Consider the following 19,331-nt stretch of genomic DNA (forward strand, 5'->3'; position numbering starts at 1 on the left):
CACATTTACTCTCTCCGACTACTCAGTCAGCGGTTTGCTAATTACTTGGTGGGTTAGGAATTAAAGGGCTGATCCACCCAATTTACAGAAAAAAGATTTTCTCAATTACCTCTAGTGGTTTTTAACCAGATATCTGCCTCCCCCTCAGAGCAAATGAGGTGAACGGAACTTTGTTTTTGGTGCTCAAAGACTTGAAATATTACATTTAAAAAATTCAACAATAGCAATTCTTCTCCAGAAGAATTTTAAATCCAGTGTCCTTGTTACTCTGATGGACTTTGTTGTGAACAGTGTTCTTACAAAAGAAAGTCCCTATAAAACTTTCCAATGCTCTCAAAAAACAGGGTCTAAATCTCATTCAATGTAAAGGTCATGCCTATCCAAAGCTTTGTGGACTGTGAACGCAGTCACACTGCTGTCTAAACAGTAACACGGTGAAATCTGCAACACAACCAACTGGAGTGTAATATGCAACTTTTTTTTTTGTGTCATTTACTGACAAAAATTACCAAATCACTTCTGACAGTTTTATTAACTGAAACAGGACTGTTAAACTGGAGACAGTCAGAGGGCTGTCAGATCACTTGGCAGAACTTTTAGGAAGGGAAATGAAGACTATCCTATAGCCAGGTACTTAGGTCCCTATACAGTATCAGAGCACGCTATTGTTCGACATGGGTACTGTTTCATGTTCCTGTTTTCATTAGGAAATCATACTGTAGTACATCACTGACTTCTGGCAGTTTTTTTTTTTTTTTACATTTTGGGCTTTCCAATTTGCTTCTTGTCCTCTCTCATCCACTTGTGTGATTTCCTGACCTTCACCTGACCTGACTGACAAATCAGCATTTCTGTTGATGCACATTTTTTGTATTGCTAATGTCTATTTTAGATTTTAGAGATGGGTTAGACACCACAAATCAAAAAGTACCTTACGTGAGGAGTGTCACATGTGCTGCATTCTTATAGATCTTATCCGTGTTCACCAGCAGGAGCTTCTTTTCGGCTACAGTGTAACTGAATATCACCCTGACATTTGTTTCAGTGCTGAATCTTATCAGTCTGTCTAATCATGGGGACGTGATTTATCTTGGTCAAGGATTCAGTGAAGCAACAAGATCTCTGAACTTGAGCAACTGGATGGCAAAACGTGCAAAGGAACCAGAACCAGTCTGCACTCAGCGTTCTGCTGATACATTGAAAAAAGTAAATGTTGCCACTGATTAAAAATGAGGTTACTGCCACTCAGATTTAGTTTTATAAAGAAATGTAGGCCACCATTCCTAGTTTATCTTGAATAACTGCTGATATGTACAAGTTTGGAAAAAATAAACTATGAAAAAAGTGTCAAGTAAGAAAATCACATTTGCAAGCAGGCCGAACAAAGTAACATCCCAAGCAGTCAATCTTGAGCACCCACACTCACATCGGCTTCAGTGTGAAACCTTAAAACCATGTTGAACACGACAACTGTCAGGTTTCAAATGTCTTTTTATATTTCAGTAAAATCTACTTTAATACACTTTGAAACAAGAGTACAACAAAATAGAATATACTTCAAATGTTGAATATACAAACAGTTCAGTCTGAACACAAACAGCTTTCTCTCTACAATCCCTCTTTTAAAGATAAAAAAAATAAAAATAAAATAATGACATGTAGGGCCACAACGGCATTGACTATTCTGGCAAACTGTTTTAAGGGTGAAATAAAGTTACCTGGGATCCACAGTGGTTTTATGTCTTTCGCAGCCATTTTGCATAAACTTTAAAAAAAAAAAATAATAATAATCAAATAACTGCTTAATTTCATTGTGATCTCTGAGTTTCCATACACTGCTGTTACTATTTGGATTCTTTTCTTTCCAAGACATGGCAGCATGCACTGGCTCTGAGTCACATTCTTTGCATTTGCATGCAGCCGGAGTGTGTAGGGTTGTGAAGAGGAGAGGAAACAAAAAAAGACAGTCAAGAACCTTTTTGTCAAATAAATGTGAATTACAAGCCTAGAGATTTTCTTAGAAGCTGGCAGACTCACTGCAAGCAATCTGGTCATTGATCTACAACAGGTTACTGTTTCTCTATATAAGCATTAACAGCCTGATAGAGACAGAGGAACTAATGATTAAACAAATATTAGATCCCCTAGTTTCAATAATACTGTGCTTGGTACAAGGTATCAAAACACAAAACAAATTTCAGCTTACTGTTCAAACAATATATGAAAAAGAAAATTAAAATCTAAGGCTGCTCTGTTAACTTTAGCTCCGTAAACTGTATAGTAGATATATATATAAATATGTACATACACAACCATTTTCTGTCTGATATCGTTCCTTGTTAGAGCTTCTTTCAGCTCCACTCTCTCTCTTTCTCTCTCTTGTAGCACCACCCACACTTGATCTGCACAGTGATATAAGTAAAAAAAAAAAAAAATTTAATAAGTTGCTGGTTTTAATATCCGTAGAGGCAAAATTGGAAACATACTGTACTCTACAAAAGCTTCATTACCCAATTTGTTTCTTTTAATTTGAAAGTTCGCACTTTGGTTGGTTGAAATGATTTGCCTCATTTTGTAGTGTTTTAGAGGTTTTTTTTTTGTTTTTTTATAAACATTTTCAAGGTTTTTTATTCCAAATCTGAGTCAGTGATAACTATCCATTAGAAGGCATGAACTGTAGTGATCAAGGTTGGTCCCTTTACCTTTCCCAACAACTCCCTTTAAAGTCTGTGTGTATTCCTATGTTGCAGGGTGCAGTTTGGGTTCCAGACAACACTGAGGGGTTTCAGTGTGGTTGTAGAAGGAGATGGGCTTAGTTCAGTTTAAGTCCTAGGCAGCAACAGAGAAGGTGTGAAGACAGGTTGAAGACTAAGAACAGGCCTTCAGGAGTCTTTAAAGTCTCACAGACTGCTGCTGGTTATCACAAGAGTAAAAATGACTTCAGACATGTACAAACTAACCCTCTCTGGCAGAGAGGGAGAAGATGGATACTGGTACATGTTTGTATTTCAACACTCAGGCTCTTCTGCCTTTATCGTCACATCAGGTGTTTCCAGTTTGATCACCACCTCAGCGTCCACGGCCTCGGATTGGATGTTCTGGACAGTTTTAGGGTTCACCTGGTTCTGTTGGACTGCCACCGCCATCGGCACCTTCACAGCCTGGACCTGGACTCCGGCAGACTTCAGCTTCTCCACTGCGACTCCTCCAGTTGCTGGCGCTCCTATCACCAGCTCTGAGCCATTAATGATGCCGCTAATGATGCGAGGCTGTGCTGTCACCGTCTGATTGGCTGTCGATACCGTTACCACCCCAGCCCCGCTACCAATGGTTCCCGGCTGCGACACCACCAGAGTCTGTTGTTGCGTTTGCGTCGGCACGGTGAGTCTCATCACTTGCGTTCCCGGGGCCACGCTGACAGGAGCCAGGGCCCGGACGGTGAGTGGGCTCCCGAGGAGGCTGATACCCGCCGGGGAAGCTCCGACGCTGGGCTTGTTCGTGCCCGTGGAGGCCTGGAGCTGACACTGAGCTAACTGGTGGGCTGGGATTGTGATGATCTTGGCCAGCTGGACTGTGATCTTGTCTCCATTCTCCGCAGTGGCTGGGACCATAGTGGGGATGGTCTGGATCACAACCTATGCAAATTTAAAAAAGGTCATAAAAGTTAACAAAGAAAGACTAAAAACCATGGATGTTTAAAGAATTTCCTCATTGATCTATAACCCTATACAGGGTTTCTGCAGGACTTTTTAAGACCTTTTTTACTTTATTGGCTAAAAATGATTAATTCAAAGTTCACTTTTTTCTAAAAATGACATGCACAGGATGAGTCAATGAGTTTCCTACCCCCTGTAGCTAGCAGTAGCACAAATACCCTGCTGTAATATGCAAAAATGCATGTAAGCAAATGAGTTTCCACATGTACAAACCTTCTGTTGTGAGTTGGTGTTACCAGCGGCAGCACCGACAGCAGAGGTGTTGGTGAGGAGGGTGGTGTGGCCGGCTGCCCCCGTTGTTCCTGTCGGCTGCTGCACAGCAACTGTAGAGATCTTCTGACCCAGCGATGTAGTCATGACTACAGGCACCTGCATAGCCACCCGCACCGTCCTGCAGATGAGAGGTAAGACAGCACAGAGAGTAAAAAATTAGCACTTACTGCTGGGGAGAAATGCCAACATTTGCATTTGCTCTCCTGATATGAGACACCCGTTAATGTCCAAACTGAAGGTCCTCATCTCTCTGCAGGAGTCTAACCTTGGCCCACTGGCGTTAGGGATGATAGCTGTGTGCGACTGCTGGGTCTGACTCCCATCTGGTGCTGCAGGAACCGTCACTATCCGTGGAACCCCTGCCGCCACCGCCGAACCGCCTCCTGCCAACGTCTTGCTCCCCATAGCCACAGGAGCTTGGACCACGTTGGCTCTGTTCCCGCCCCGCAGGATGTTGGGCTTTTTGGAGGACGATAGCTCGGTCGCCTGGAGCAGCATGTCTGGCGGCGGCGGCACGCGCTCATAGGAAGCGGCCGTGTCTGAGCCGATCAGATTGTCAGGGGCGGCCATGTCTGCCTTGTCGTCGTCGATGATGACAATGTTTTTGGGCATCTCTTTGAACTGGTAAACAAGCCGCTGGCCCTCTACTTTGGCAAGGATGCCGCGCTGGTAGTAATATCTGAGGAAAAAGGATTATCAAAAGTTATGATGTTGCTTCCCGAAAACACAAATAAGAAAAAACGATCTTAAAGCTTCCTCAGTCACACACATTTAAAAAAAAGAAGAAACAAACCAAAAAGCACACAGACTCCTCACCTGAGTGCCCGTCCCATGGTCTCATAGTTCATGTCTGGCTTGTTCTTGTGTTTGCCCCACAGCTTTGACACGGCCTTTGAGTCAACCAGTTTGAAGATGCCCTTCTCCCTCTGTGTCCACTTGATGTACCTGGGACAGGTGTTCTTGTCCTGGAGGAGGTCCAGCAGGAACTCCCATAGGTAGGTGGTGCTCCCTGCTGGGAATCAAAGTCAATTCAGTGCATGGCTAAATGCTGAACCATCTTTATCAGAGCAGAACGTAATCAAAGACAACAGCTGGATTGAATGTATGCCCTTATGTCAGTAACACTACTACTATGAGATACCTTTCCCTTCTCTTGGTTTCTTCTTGATGCCGAGGTCTGGTGAGCCGTTGGAAATGGCAGACTGATGTGTCTTTGGCTTCCGTCCAGCTACAAAAGGAAACATTTTATAGAGGACTTAATCATTTGTTTCAGTGCAGTAGACCCTGTGTCACTGACCTGTGACACTCCGTCGAGACGCAACAGTAAACACTGACCACTAGATGGTGCTCTTGGATTATGCCATTCAGTGTAACTTCAGGTTTTGGTTTGAGGTCTGTGGCCTGCCTTGTGAGCTAAGGTTGAATATAGAACTGAGATGTTTTCCATTTAAAACTTGGTTGGAATTCAGAACATAGTTTTTCCTTGTTCAAAAGCTTAACCCCTCTTCTGCACATAATATGATGCTGATAGTGGGTCTACAACTGCATGAAATGCAGGTTTTAAACATTTTTAGAAGCTTTCCACAGCTTTCAAGTACTGTGGACTCACTTCAAAGATGAATTCTGTGTCGGCAAAAAACACAAACCACAGACTACAAGATTTTTTATCTACCTCTCCTCTTCCTGACAGGCTCGTGGTCGGGTTCTGGTTCTGGATCCTCCAGCAGGGTGACCATCTCCTCATCGTCCTCCTCGCAGCAGTCCTCTGTCGATATCTCCACCTCTGTCTCGGTAATCATGTCGGGACGCATGGCAGCGTGGAGGAAGTCCGGTGTCGCTACGCATGGCGGGATAAAAACTTCTGGAAGGAGGAGAGAAAGAGAGAAGAGGGAAGGTGTACTATACCAACAAGGATCTACTTGATTAACTAATTCTATGGTTTTGGATCATTAATAAAGGTAAAGAAAACAGACTCAAAAAATTCCCAGGGTTTTCTGTAGGGGCTAATAAACTTCCTCAAAACTACATTTTGGAGCTTTAAGAAATATTTAAGCAGAAATACATTTAACTATTCAAACCACAGCAAAGATGTGAGGGCAGCAAAAATCATTGACCAACCCCATTTTAGTATTTAATCACACCTTGTTTACTGTCTAACGGATTAATAAAATTAAACTGACCTATTTATGAAACATTACAAACATTATCGTCAAGTGTAAGCTGTTCTAAATGGTGCCAATACTTGTGTTTCCCTGTCTTATTAGTTTGTGTGTATTACCTGGACTACGGTCCTCCCTGAGGCTGGAAGGTGAATCCATGCGTAGCAGAGCCTCTGCAGCCTCAATGGTCTTGTCAGAGCAGTGGACGCTGGTGCCATGGACAGAAGCCTCCACTGAAACACACATACACAACATCATTTAGCAGATAGTGAGGGAAAATAAAGTTACTGGTTGAGCCCAGTGGAGCCTGTTTCACCGAAGGAAAAAAAAAAAAAAAAAAGTTCACTTTATTACTCCCCACAGGGAAAACCTGTGTCCTGCTCAAAGACACTTCAGCCTAGTCCACTTTGTTGCCCCGTATTTTATTTGATGTCATATTTTTTTAAAAACGCACAATTTCTGTATTTACATGTTCATCTTAATAAATTTTCCAAATAAAACAACAAAACCAAAAAATAAAATAAAATATTTTTAATGACAATTTTGTCAACTCTTTCACATGAACACAATGCTACACAGGATGCAAACAACATGCAACTATATGGCGCCCCCTAGCGAAAACCCCAATTGTTGTTGAGATACATGGTATTTTCAGTTGTCAATACATTTACTCTGATCCAGATACTGTATGACTTGATGTAAAATACTACCTTCACGGTAGGAAAAGTCTTTATTTTATCACCTCTTTAGACGTGTTGAACTAGCTATCTGACCTTTTTTTTTTTTTAACCCTACACCTTTGTGTTTTGTCTGAAACATCAAAATACCAGAATAAAGAATACTGAAGATGGATGGGAGGAAATATTCAGAAAGGTCACGTCAAATTAAGCACACCTACAGCTGCCCTACAGTATCTGCATGCACACAGTTAGAACCCTAAATATAGTCCTTGTTCGCTGTCTAACATATGGCAAGCCATGGTGCAAAGAGACACTACACTGAAAAAATTGAATCCAGTCTGTTGTAAAAGAAATGGTATGGGGGACCCTGAGAAGGAACCCAGGGCACCTGCTGTTGTTGTCAATCACTGGTGGGAAACACGAGATCCCGTTCCACCCTGCTCTGTCCATGTTTGGCTATCTCGCCGAAGCAACGGCACTGCATAGGGGAGAGAAATGGGCTATCTTTAGATAGTCCCACTCATTCAGTCCATCTCCCAAACAAAAAGGACATGCTGGAAATCACAGCAGAGAACCTATAGCCTGCCGAGCTGCCCTTGAAACCAGGCAGCCATGCTGTAAAAAGAGCACCAAGAGGTGTGAGGTCAAAGAGCTGCAGCTGGGCTTGACCTACATATGCACATATAGAAATAGAAATCCTGGCTATTTCAAGTCCGTCTATATTGTTAGGATTGTGACTTATACTTAATAACTTCAACATAAAAAATTACAAACATCGTGGATTTTCTAATAAATGCGAACTGTGCGTGAAAGCATTAGAATACTTTTATAAGTTAAGAAAATGTCTATTATAAACCTATATTTACTACGTAAAGGCGCCAAGAATAGCAGCAAGTCCGACAAAAAGTAGTGCTGCCTCTGATGACTTCCGTGTTTACACTCCTCGTCCTTTCCCTCCAGTTCTCTTCGAGGAAGCTCAAAAATCCTCTTGTCACTCAACAACTGCCTCACCTGCTATTGGCTCATTCTCCAATTAACAGCCCGCCCCCGATTAAATGTGAGTGGACTTCTGCTGACGTTTTAAAGCACCCCGCAAGCTATTAGACTAACGGGCAAGTCAATCAAAGGCACACCCCACCCCCTCGGATAAACAATGCTTCCGCCATCGAAATGAGACAAAAATACTTTGAATATTGCGATTAAACAGAAATAGGAACGAAGCGGTTTTTTCGCGAAACAACGTGCATTCACAAAAACGGTTAACCCACGGATTAAATCGCATGAAATGTGTGGCTGCAGTTCAGTATGGTCGAAGGCTGAAGCCGCACTTGAAACAAGTACAGGGAAGAAAGCGAGTGAGCCAGGCCGTCCCACGCTTTAGTCACACACAGCACAACACGGTCACAGAAGCCATCCAACAAATATATCACAGCCATTGACGCGGAAAACATGTGCTATGAGCTCGACAAGGCTAAAAATCACGGAAATACAATATTACGTCATTGTCTTTTAGGGCTAATTGACTGTTATTCAGGGACAAGGCTATTACTGCATATTATTCCTACATACGTAACAAACTACAGCCAGCCACGGTTAAATACTAAGACACACCTCAACACTAACAAAGGTAAGATGTGATAGTGTGTCCCAGGTTTATGCTAGCAAAAATAAACCCACATGTCCTTCCGACTCAGACAGCGTGGCAAAGACGTAGGAAAGACAACATCTTTACACTTCCTGGTTGTGCAGAGCCAATCTGCAAACCGTTATTCTATGTCCCGCTACTGTGAACAAATCCGCTCCACCATGCAAAACGCATTTCGTGCAGACAACCGTCTAACTGTGCAGACTGGCAGGCCCTGCGAGAGTTTTTCCCCTCTTAAACTGGGTTTGATAAACCGTGTAGCAACGCCATGCAGGTTGCTACCAAGGTGATCACTTCCTGATTGCCCTCCATTACTTCAGCACACTCCTTAGCGGACTGAGGCGCAGCGGCCGACGTTATAAACACAAGGCGCGCGTTAACGCTAGCCCCCTTGTCGGGGTTATGACTACATAAAGTTACGTTACCGGCTCTGATGAGTAGATCGAGCTGGTTTGCGTGCCCCTCATGCTGTGAAGTCGCCATGTTTTCCCCTTGCTGCAGATTCACATTGACTTCTCACTGAATTGTATGGGAAGCTACTAGCTCAGATCACTCCGCCGCTAAAAGGGAAATCTCGATTTCAACGAGACACGTTACGGTGGCCGAAATGTATCCATCCGCCGCCGACACAGGAAATCCTTCCTTCGCTTTCCCTCTCTTGCGTAGTGACTACGTCAAAATAAAGCTGTACCGTGATAACCTTTTTTTTGGTAAACACACTGGACATCGAATTGTTAAGCAACAAAGCTGCACGACGAATTAAGTGTTACAAAACTGTACACAAGACAATGCATCTAAACCACTTCTTTTGAAAACAATGAACACCACAAATGTTTTGTAACGACTGTGATTACTTGTGTTTGGTGCTCTGTCTAAACTATGGACTAGGATTACTTCACAGCATGTATTTTGTTGTCTTTTAACTGATTTAAATAGGGGTTTATGCCAGCCAAATGCTACAAATTAACACATTTATCAATTACAGTGTTTGTCATTGTAATTTCCAGATTCAGATTTCTTCTATTTCAATAGATAATTGTCCATGGAGATAATTGTCCATGGGTAGTATGAATTGTGGAAGGTTAAGTTTAAATACTTTAATTAAAATATTATTGGTCAACACTAACTAAAAAGTTAAGTGTTCAGAGTGCAAAATATTCCTAAGGATTATAATTTAAGGTCTGAGGCAACATAAGTGTCATAAAACATGACCCAAATGCATTTTAGTTGACAACTATACAGGATTGTTTCCTACTGATGTGCAGCACATGCGGCACCTGTGTGTTGAAAATGCTTTTTGTGCAACTTCTACAGCATTTTCAAACTTTCTTTTCCTGATCTCTGCACCTGTTTGTTTGTTAGATGTCACTGTCTTTTTGTCTCTATGGGATTAAACAGACACAACGTAATGAATTATACAAAAAGACAACAATTATGGATTTATAGTGGGTCATTTTGAACATTCTAGTTCCTTCTCAACTGATGGCCACAATCCATGATGGTGGGTATACAGTTCAGTTCATTTTTCATTTTTATTCCAACAAATGAAATCACTTTATCTTTGAGCTTGAAACTGCACATTTTTCATTTGAAAACCTGACTTAAAAATAAACTATATATGTAAATTCTATTTTTTTCTAAATTTGTGACATCCAAGCAGACAGAATGTGCAAAATGGACAAAACTATGCAGTGATGCAAAAATATTTCCTGTAATTATAATAAATTCTACTAAAATAATTGAGATTATGTGCAAATGGAATTTTAGAGATGTAATTTGGGATAATGTGAATGAATACAGCGTCCATAAGTTCAAAATTATATTGACTCCATCTTTCAGTCCTTTTTATACTTATGAACTTTGCACTGGATTAGACAATAGTCCAAAAAGGTATAAATGGATGATTACTAAACTAATACTGGACACCTTTGCTGTTCATGAAGTAGTGACTGTCTAAAAAAATCCACAAGGTGGCAGCGTTTGGACACAGAGGTCTGTAACCCTCACAGCCTGCTTTACCAGATTGTCTCACTGGTGCTGGCAGCAGAATCATGTGACAAATAAGCACAATTTTTAGCTCAACCACAGTAAACAGAAGCCACACTTTCTAAGCTTGAATTAATTAACCCAACGTTTGGACCTTGGATTTAGAGTCATGCGAATTCACAAAATGTTCAATACATCCTCTAACCTTTATAATACACTAGAAAACTCTTTCACTTAAAAATACATGTCAGCCCAAGAAGCTTTGTAGAGGTGAGGAGACAGAGAAAGCAAAAATCTAGCGATGAAATACAGGAGGAGATGAACAATAACAGATTGTCAACATTGGAAAGAAAAAGGCGCAGGCACACCACAAAAACAGTATTTTAAAAAATATGTTGGAGAGTGTATTACAAAGAATGAGTACATTTTGACTTTGTGGAATCAGTAGCAGGACAAAGTCAGGGCAAAATTAATTTACCAATAACCATTTTTAGTTGATTTGCCAATCTTACTGATGGCTCTGACAATGGCAACAGCTGAAAATATGTAAATGCGTAAATCTTTACAACTGTGTAAATGTGAAGAAAGTCAGGTAAGCTCAGACCAGCAGCATGTTAGCTGATGCAAAACTGGATTCATAAATGTATCAAAAGTCCAGAATCAACGTGTCCTTTCTGAAACAATAAATGTGTACAGAACAACAGCAGGTGAAATTTCTTTTTCCTAATAATATAAAACCTTAGTGATCCGGTGAAAATGGGAACTCTGCATCAACAACGGGATGCAGAAAAGAAACATTAGCCAAATATCTCCGCAGGTCAGATAAAAAGATTAGTCGTGTTAATTAACGACTGCGGTTTGCTCTGGGCATCCGGGGTAGCAGGGTGTAAGTGTAATGTTCTGAAATAGAGACTGTATGATAGTCATCCGGTGCACTACTCTACAGCCGCAAAAGGAATTATGATTATGAAATTAACATTAAATCTATTTCCTGATAAATGTAGGCGTATTTATACCTTACCTGCCTCCCCTTCTGTCTCCACCTCCTGCTCATCGCCCACCTCCTGCATCAGGTACGCCTCATCATCATACACCAACACCTGGGCTGAGTAACCTTGCTCCTCGATCAGGCTGGCACCAGGGACCTCCTCCACTATGACCGCTGGGTAGTCCTCAGTGACCTCTCTGTCTTTAACCTCTTCATAGGCCTCCTCAGCTTCACACTCGCCTTCCACATCTCCTTCCAGCTCCAGATCCACCTCACACTCTTCCTCCTGCTGGGGAAAGGGAGCGAGGGACGGGAGAGAGCAAGACCGTCAATAACAAGAAGTTTACTACAAGAGTTAATTAGGAGCAAATTAGGTCAGAAATGAGAAAAGAAGGCAGTGTTATTTCTGCCTGTGTCTGTGTCCAACCCACCTGCTGGGGGTCCTCTTCAGCTGTGACATACTCCACCACTGTCCCACCAGTGTCAACCAGCACCACTGAAGTCATGACTCATGCTCCTCGGGGATCACACGGCCAGCGATTTGCAGCTCCTATGTCTGGTGGCCTCCACCTGTTGGGCAAAGAACGTTCCCTGGAGAGACGAGAGGCACTTGTTAAACAAAACTCTGATTAAAACGACAAACTCTGTAACGCAACAATAATATATGACCAGATTTTGTCAAAAGTGAGTAGAACTGAGGTCAGCCTATTTTCCTCTTCAGTGTGATCAAAACAATTAATGCCTGACAGTTTCAGACTTGCTCATTTCTAGCTGACAATCCTCTTGTGCAGAAAAATCTCCCTGTGGGGATCCATCAAGAAATACACTTTGGGTAATTTTTTACTGTACAGATCTGAGAGCTCTAGCAATCTTCTCATCTCACTCTTGGCAAGAAGGCAAATAAATAAATTTAAAGTATCATCAAGTCCACATACTTTACTGTGAAGAAAAAAGCGGGTTACTGAAGCATTGTGAAATCTTGACACACACGCTTCACAAACTGAACTATTCCTTACAAAATAAAAGTAATGTGACCAAAAAAATTACTACACCTTCCTCCATCTGTCTTAACTGTAATCCAAGGCCTCATTAAGGGCCCAAGATCTTTTGCATCTCTTTCATCTCTTCCCCTCTGACTTCAGCCTGCAGGAAGTGCCTGTCTGCTATTACAGGAAGAAATGCACTCACAGGAAGCCAAGTTATTCCCTCAAAAACATGCACACAGTGTCCAGTGGAAGATTGAGGCAGGGTGGACTGGAACCATGGTAACAGTTGCTAAGAACCACAGGGCCTTCAGTTCCTGTTCTGTGCTGCTCTGCATGGTGACAATAGGTTATAAGACAAAGGAAAGGCCAGAGCATGGAATAACAGGCAGACACACATACACAGCATGACGCCATTTCAACTGATGCTCCACCTACCCTTACTTTGCTCGGTCTTCAAAGGGATTTCCTGGACACTGACCTGCTGGTATGTGATGCATTCTTCCAATTGTGAGTATTCAGCGTTCAAAATGGAGTGTAAAATGAATAAAATTTAACGTAAACGGCTGTTGAATCATCAAACAAGCGTCTGAAACCCCCTCCCACCAAATCTTTACAACATCAGAAGTGACTGTTCCCTAAATCTCTCCCTAGAACAACAGTGTAGAGTGGGCTGTGGACAGATATTCCATATATGGTATATCCTGATATATTCCATATATCAGGAGTATGGATGGTCCAAAAACCAAAAACACAAAAGTTTGTTGGCTCAAATTTAGAGCGAGCTACAAATATTAGCATGTACAAACTATCTTACTACAGTAGTAACTTAACCCAGCATTACTTCCAAGGCCAGGGAACATTTCAAACTACATTATTTGAGGGGTTACAGGTTTTGTTAAAAATAAATAAATAAAAAGCCTCATTCACAATGACACATCCACTGCGTGGGAGCTGATCCTTGATACTACTATATCAGAGTTTAGGGTAATGTTAGCGGCTCTGTCCTGCTTTTTATTGGATTTGGGAAAGTTTCCAGCAAACCCATTTAAACTCGTTCTCCAAATAGCATTATGTTTATTAAAAAACAGTGGTTATCCTCATCCTAAAATCCTTTTTTTTTGTGGCATTAAAAGTGAAAAGTAGTAGTAAAACATACTAATTGAAAATATGCATACTATAAAGCATAAATCTAACATCTGTCTTGCCTGTTCATGTACCTTACCTAAGCCAGATGGGGTCATGTTGGGACAAAATAAGTCTGATCTTACATTTTTCCTTATCATACTTTGTAATAGTAGGGGTAGTGAATATTTAAGATCCTTTACAGGATTTTTAATTTTAAAACAAGCCAATAAACAGTCAAGAAAATATCATTTTCCAGCTAGAAATGAGCAGCTGCTGTTGTCTATCTGTGTCTGAAAGTAGGGACTGATTATTTTGAAAATTTTGAGAGGTAAATATGCCCCCGTTTTCTTTGCAAACTGCATATGTGGAATGCAAGAATGGAAAGCTTAAAAGGTGTAACGACAGTAACTAAAGGAGACAGGGCGTACAATACTTAAAGCAGCGATTGGTCAAGTGCGTGGAAGTGACAGGGCTTGAATTTCTTCCTGCAAGCTCACCTTTTTCAATCTTCGCACGACTACTTCCATCAGTTTTTATGTGGAAAACCAAATACAACACCTTTAGAAAGTGTGCGTCATTATTCCTACTAGCCCAATCCTCACATCTCCGCCCTCTCTATGACGGTAGGCCTTTCAATCTGGCTTCAAGTGTTTTAGTGCACAACAGCTATAAACACTTTTGCCTTCAGACGTGTTCAGACAACACATGTACAAAGTAGTTCATCTCAAGTATACTGGGCCCTTTATTTTCAACTAAATGAGGTGGCAAACAGAACAAACTCTATTCTCCTTTTCAACCAAAGCACATCTCCCCACTTGTCCTGCCTAGGGTGCCCACCCTCTGCTTAAAGGTAATCCTACACAAAAGTTCTTTAAATTCTTCTGTAGGCACAAAGACAAGGATTAGGAAAAGACTCTTTCTCACTGGCTCTTCCCTACATTTTCAGTTTACAAGCAGTAACATATTTCAAAATACGCAGAGCAAAATGTAAAATTCACGCCGGATCCAGGGCATTTTTAATTTTGTACAAACCTAATGAAGCAGTCTGACTGTACAATGTCCTCTGACATGGTGTGTATGAACACATGCTAGGTTACTCTAACTGCTGTATAATGGATGAACCGTGCTGTGCCAGTGCTCTCTCTTCTACTGAGACCAACATGCTATCAGCTCAGATGGAAATCCTCCGTTCAATTATTTAAAACACATACAGCAGGCACTCATCTACAGAGTTGTACATACTGATTATGGAGGGGAATCTAGAGTCCCAGAAAATCAGAACACAACAGGTTGACACTTTATACTACCCAGTTACTTTTCTGAAGTTGAAATATAAAGGCCCCAGAGGAATAAACCAACTCTCTCCAATCTCTATTTCTTCTCATCTCCTATTCTATCTTCGCTTGAATATTTCATGCTTTATCTGTTGTTTGATGTTTTCTGCTCTCTGGCACAGACACAGGCTGACCAAAGAAAGGCGTATACATGTGCTGCGCTATGCGCTGTTATTTTACTGTTAAACTGGCAGAAGTTATGATGTAAGTTCATGGAAAAGTTAGAGATTGTGACACATTGGGTTTTTGTAATCTATTCAGCCTATCTAACTCCTTTCATTAGAAAGCCAGTCAGAAAGAGATTGAGTGAAAGGGAGCGTCTAAGTGCAGAGTCCTGATTGTGGTGTCTGTACTGTATGTTTTCCCCTGGTCAACCGAATGACCTACTAATACAACAATCACATAAGTGGACAAATGCAGACCCTCCAACAACTGCATAATACAAAGTGCAGTGTCACATGGATTATGCAACATGCTTAGTGCAGGGAGAGTCCTGAATTGATGACACGCACACACACAGAGCAAACACACGCACAAGATCTGCTGGGAGTTGAGACTCTTAAACAGGACTTGCAGGTTGCATTGGTTAAAACAAGTATTGCAAGACCTGCTGGACAACTCCAAACATGTGGCTGCCTTGTCGTTTCTCACCTCAAACACAAATGAGTCAAGAGCTTGGCTTATTACCGTTTCAAACTATTTCATTTAGAAACTACGCAAAGGAGGTGATCATTTTACAGGTCAAAAAGAAGTCCATCAATGTGACCTTTTCACTCCTTATACTTAGCTACTAGTCATTTTAGTATCCTAGGAATTGTAAGTAGTCCTGCTGCAATGAAAATAATTTTGGATAAGAGATACAGCTACGTGCCTTAGCTATAATTGTGTTCAGTTCACTTTTGACTTTTGATTACCAGAGTGACAAGTAGCTTGATTCTATTCCAAATGTTGCTCTCGTCATGGTGAGTCAGTAGCAGTCTCAATACCTCACAAGTTACAGCACAGTCATCCTGACAGGCCAACTTTCCCACCCCCACAACCCAACAAACACATCAAAACTAAAGGGAAAAAATACAAACTTGCCTTGTCACAGAAAAGTCGATGTGACTCATAACGCAGGCTTGCATCTTTACTTGTCTGCTGTTTAAAAATCCACAAAGAGACAAGCAGAAGAGTGAAAGAATGATGCTTTTTCTTGCGATGGTAAGGGAAAGCAACAGAACATTTTCTGTCTCTCTCTCTGTCTGTCAGACATTCTCCCACACCTCTTCTCTGTCTGACTTCCATCTTTCCATCCATCTGGCCTGCTGTTCACCTCCTCTCTCTGCCTGCATGTTCTCTGTCTGACTGTTCCCTGGTTGGAAGGAACCTCTCAGAGCGACTCAGCACTTCTCAGACCCTGCCCTGAGCTCAGATCACATGACAAGGGTGGAACACACACACACACACACACACACACACACACACACACACACACACACACACACACACACACACACACACACACACACAGTCACATGATCTTTCAACAACAGAGCTTTTGTTCCAAGTAACAGGGGCTGCTGGTAAAGATACAACGCCCTGCCTTGTGACCTGCCCTGCCCCAAACACACACACACACACACACACACACACACACACACACACACACACACACACACACACACACACACACACAGACACACAGATGACATAACAATCAAACACATGGCAGGGTTTACTTGATATCCATCCAGCCCATACCCATCAACTTCACTGTAACTCAGCAGCTACAATGTTGTACTTAAGCTGTGTTTTTTCTCTCATGACTCAATAATCATTGCACTATTCCTAATGCTAGTTCCTTGTGACTCATTTCCAGTGCTTTGAAAGGTTTACGGTATTTGGTATAAAATGATCTGGGGTCAGAATAAACCTGAAACGATAAACGACTATGAAAATTGCAGATTAATGTTCTCTCGATGTACTAATTGTTTCAGCTTTAAATTTGTCCTGATAACCACTGCAATCTTCAACATACACACTACAAGCTTCCCTTTGTAAAATCCAATCCCAGCCTTTTTGCTTTAATTGTATCAGCACTTGCCCTCCTCTCCTGTAACCGGTCACACACCCATCTCTCCACGGTAGCAATCCCTGCACTCAGTGTCTGTATCTGGTCTTTTATCAACAGGCCTCTCATGTTTTAGCTCCGAAACAGAGCACTCAGGCACGACTGTGGCCACCCGGCAGAAACCTTCAGACCACAGTTCAACTGTTAGCTCACACTGCAGGAGATACCGGCTGAGCAAAAGGCAGGCTGGTCAATCATTTACCGGTACAAAGCAGACACAATACCCTACAGCTGATACAGGAGACAAGCAGGTCCAAGTCTCTGGCCTCTGTACACTAAACAACACTACTTCACCACACACAATCAAAACTGTAAATTCCAGCAGCCTGCAGACCTGTAACTTAAAAAAAGAATACTGTGCTACATTAGTACATTAGATGTTGCTCATTTATATTGTCTTCAAAGACAGTAACCACAGGTAGGTGGCGACTGCATGGATATATATACGAGGAACTATTCAATATTTTTCAACAAACACAAATTGAAAGTTTTATTTAGTGTTTTAAATGATTACTTGAACATGAATTATTTCTCATTTTAAGAACTGCTTTATCATTTGAGTAGTTTCTCAGTTGAAAGGCTTTTTTTCTTTTCAGACAAAGCAGTTATAGTTTTAGGACACTTTGAGCTTAGTTTAGATGAACGTTTTTCATTCTTTTTTTGTCATTTGACCCTTTTTTTTTTAAAAGTAATTATTAGTTAAAACATGAGCATGGAAAAATCCAATAGTTTTTGCTCCCCATTCTCCAAATAAAGTAAATCACATTGAATGTCAAAAAGTAGTATAGGGAGGGAAGTAAATCTTCACACCAGCTGTTAACTAATTCAAATTTTCAACGAGCCATGAGAAAATGGAAGAAACTACTGACAAAGTCTTACCATGTTGAGAGAATGCCACCGGGATCAATGGCCTACTCATCACCACCTGCTCCTACGTTAAATTGCATATTGCAGGCTAACAATACCATGCCCTCACTTGCTATCCAACAAAGCCAACATAAGTTTACGTGTGTTGACACTAATCTTGTTTAATTGTGGCAATGACTCTGACACATTTGGGGGAAAAAAAAAAAAAAAGGTAAACAGGTCATAATACCTCTGACACATAAAAAAAAGGTAATGAGGTCAGATCCAAAATCAAAGTGGTTACGATTACAACCCCCGGCTGGCCGCCTGTTTTCACTGCTTACAAATGAAGAGCTATGAAAGACAACAAGGAGTATGTAAGGCATGTACAGCCAGTGACAGGGGGAATCCACTGTTGCGTTGGTACCTTTGCTCTTCAGTGCGGCTAACCTTGTCAATAAATTATTAGCCAGCACTTTCTTTATTTACATACAGTTGCTTAACAATAGTATAACTAGCCGGCGACGAGATCTTGCGCTAGAAGACGCGTTTGAAGAATCTGACATTCTGAGAGCACGTCGCACACATGCGGCGGCTAAAGAGGAAAAAAAACCCAAAACTAAATATTGACATTAACTTAGCTAACGTTAGCTAGCTTAGTTAGCATTGTGACAAAAACAAGCTGTCAGAGAAGAAACACAACACACCATGTGGTTAATGCTGGCTAATCAGATCACCTCACTTACCGTGAAATCCTTGTCTTTGCTTCTAACTGGTAACCAAGTTTACAGGGAGCAGCCTGTCGTTAGCTGGCTGGCTAAAGGGAGTTTGCTCTGTGTGTGTGGTTGTGTGTGTGTGTGTGTGTGTGTGTGTGTGTGTGTGTGTGACATCCAGTAACCTCTCTCTCTCCTCCTCTCTCCGGACGACTCTGCTCTCCTGCGGACCGACAGGCGGAGGAGTCCAGTTGCTATTGGTAACGCTATCTAACCTCAGGCTAGCTGTCTGTTATTCATAATGAGGTGCCCTGGCGCCCGCAGACGGATGAGTACGAAGACCTCGGCGCTCCTGGTGTCTCCTGTGGGACAGTAAACGAATGAAGGTGCCGCCGTGGGGGCTTCGCCACTCTGCTAATGGAGACTGACTCCGTTGTCAGTTTAGTCTCCGCTTGTTCGGGCAAATTACACTCGAGACGTCACGACGTGCAACAAACAATCAGGGCTCATCAGGATAAACTCAGCCATTATTTTTTTTTCTTTGTTTTCAAACAACCTACATTCTGTTCCATTCCGCAAGGTAGAACCAGCGGATAAATAGTGTTGTTGTTTTTTTTAAAGAAGGTATTTTCTTGCTTCTCTTTGCCTTGAGGCAGTAATGATAGTCATTAGAGTCAGAGGTTGAAAAAAAAAAAAAAGAAGAAGAAGCTCATAACAAGCTAATATCTAAATACCTGGACCAATAATCAAATGATAGCTGTCTGTCT

The 19,331-nt window shown here is 41.6% G+C and overlaps 1 protein-coding gene across 10 annotated transcripts; it reads right to left on the reverse strand.

Annotated features, from left to right (window-relative positions):
• Positions 1 to 1,489: 1,489 nt before the first annotated feature.
• On the reverse strand, positions 1,490 to 19,182 carry elf2b (E74-like factor 2b (ets domain transcription factor)). Of its 10 annotated transcripts, XR_005708930.1 has the most exons (11): positions 15,976 to 16,294; positions 11,879 to 12,038; positions 11,481 to 11,733; positions 6,268 to 6,381; positions 5,662 to 5,850; positions 5,131 to 5,217; positions 4,806 to 4,998; positions 4,255 to 4,668; positions 3,930 to 4,107; positions 2,703 to 3,635; positions 1,490 to 2,402 (listed from the first exon to the last, which is right to left on the reverse strand). XR_005708930.1 is itself a non-coding variant. In XM_040145859.1 (10 exons), the coding sequence occupies exons 2-10, from the start codon at positions 11,951 to 11,953 to the stop codon at positions 3,009 to 3,011; spliced, it is 2,136 nt and encodes a 711-aa protein (XP_040001793.1). In that variant the 5' UTR covers positions 11,954 to 12,038; positions 18,750 to 19,182; the 3' UTR covers positions 1,490 to 3,008. The 10 variants fall into 10 exon arrangements, 9 of the variants coding, with proteins under 9 accessions (XP_040001793.1, XP_040001798.1, XP_040001795.1 ...); XM_040145859.1 differs by lacking the exon at positions 15,976 to 16,294 and adding an exon at positions 18,750 to 19,182 and having other exon boundaries at positions 1,490 to 3,635; positions 4,806 to 5,001; positions 11,481 to 11,736; XM_040145864.1 differs by lacking the exon at positions 15,976 to 16,294 and adding an exon at positions 18,750 to 18,830 and having other exon boundaries at positions 1,490 to 3,635.
• Between the last annotated feature and the right edge of the window lie 149 nt (positions 19,183 to 19,331).

Source organism: Xiphias gladius, chromosome 15 (genome assembly GCF_016859285.1).
Source record: "Xiphias gladius isolate SHS-SW01 ecotype Sanya breed wild chromosome 15, ASM1685928v1, whole genome shotgun sequence".
In the NCBI taxonomy this organism is placed as follows: Eukaryota; Metazoa; Chordata; class Actinopteri; order Istiophoriformes; family Xiphiidae; genus Xiphias; species Xiphias gladius.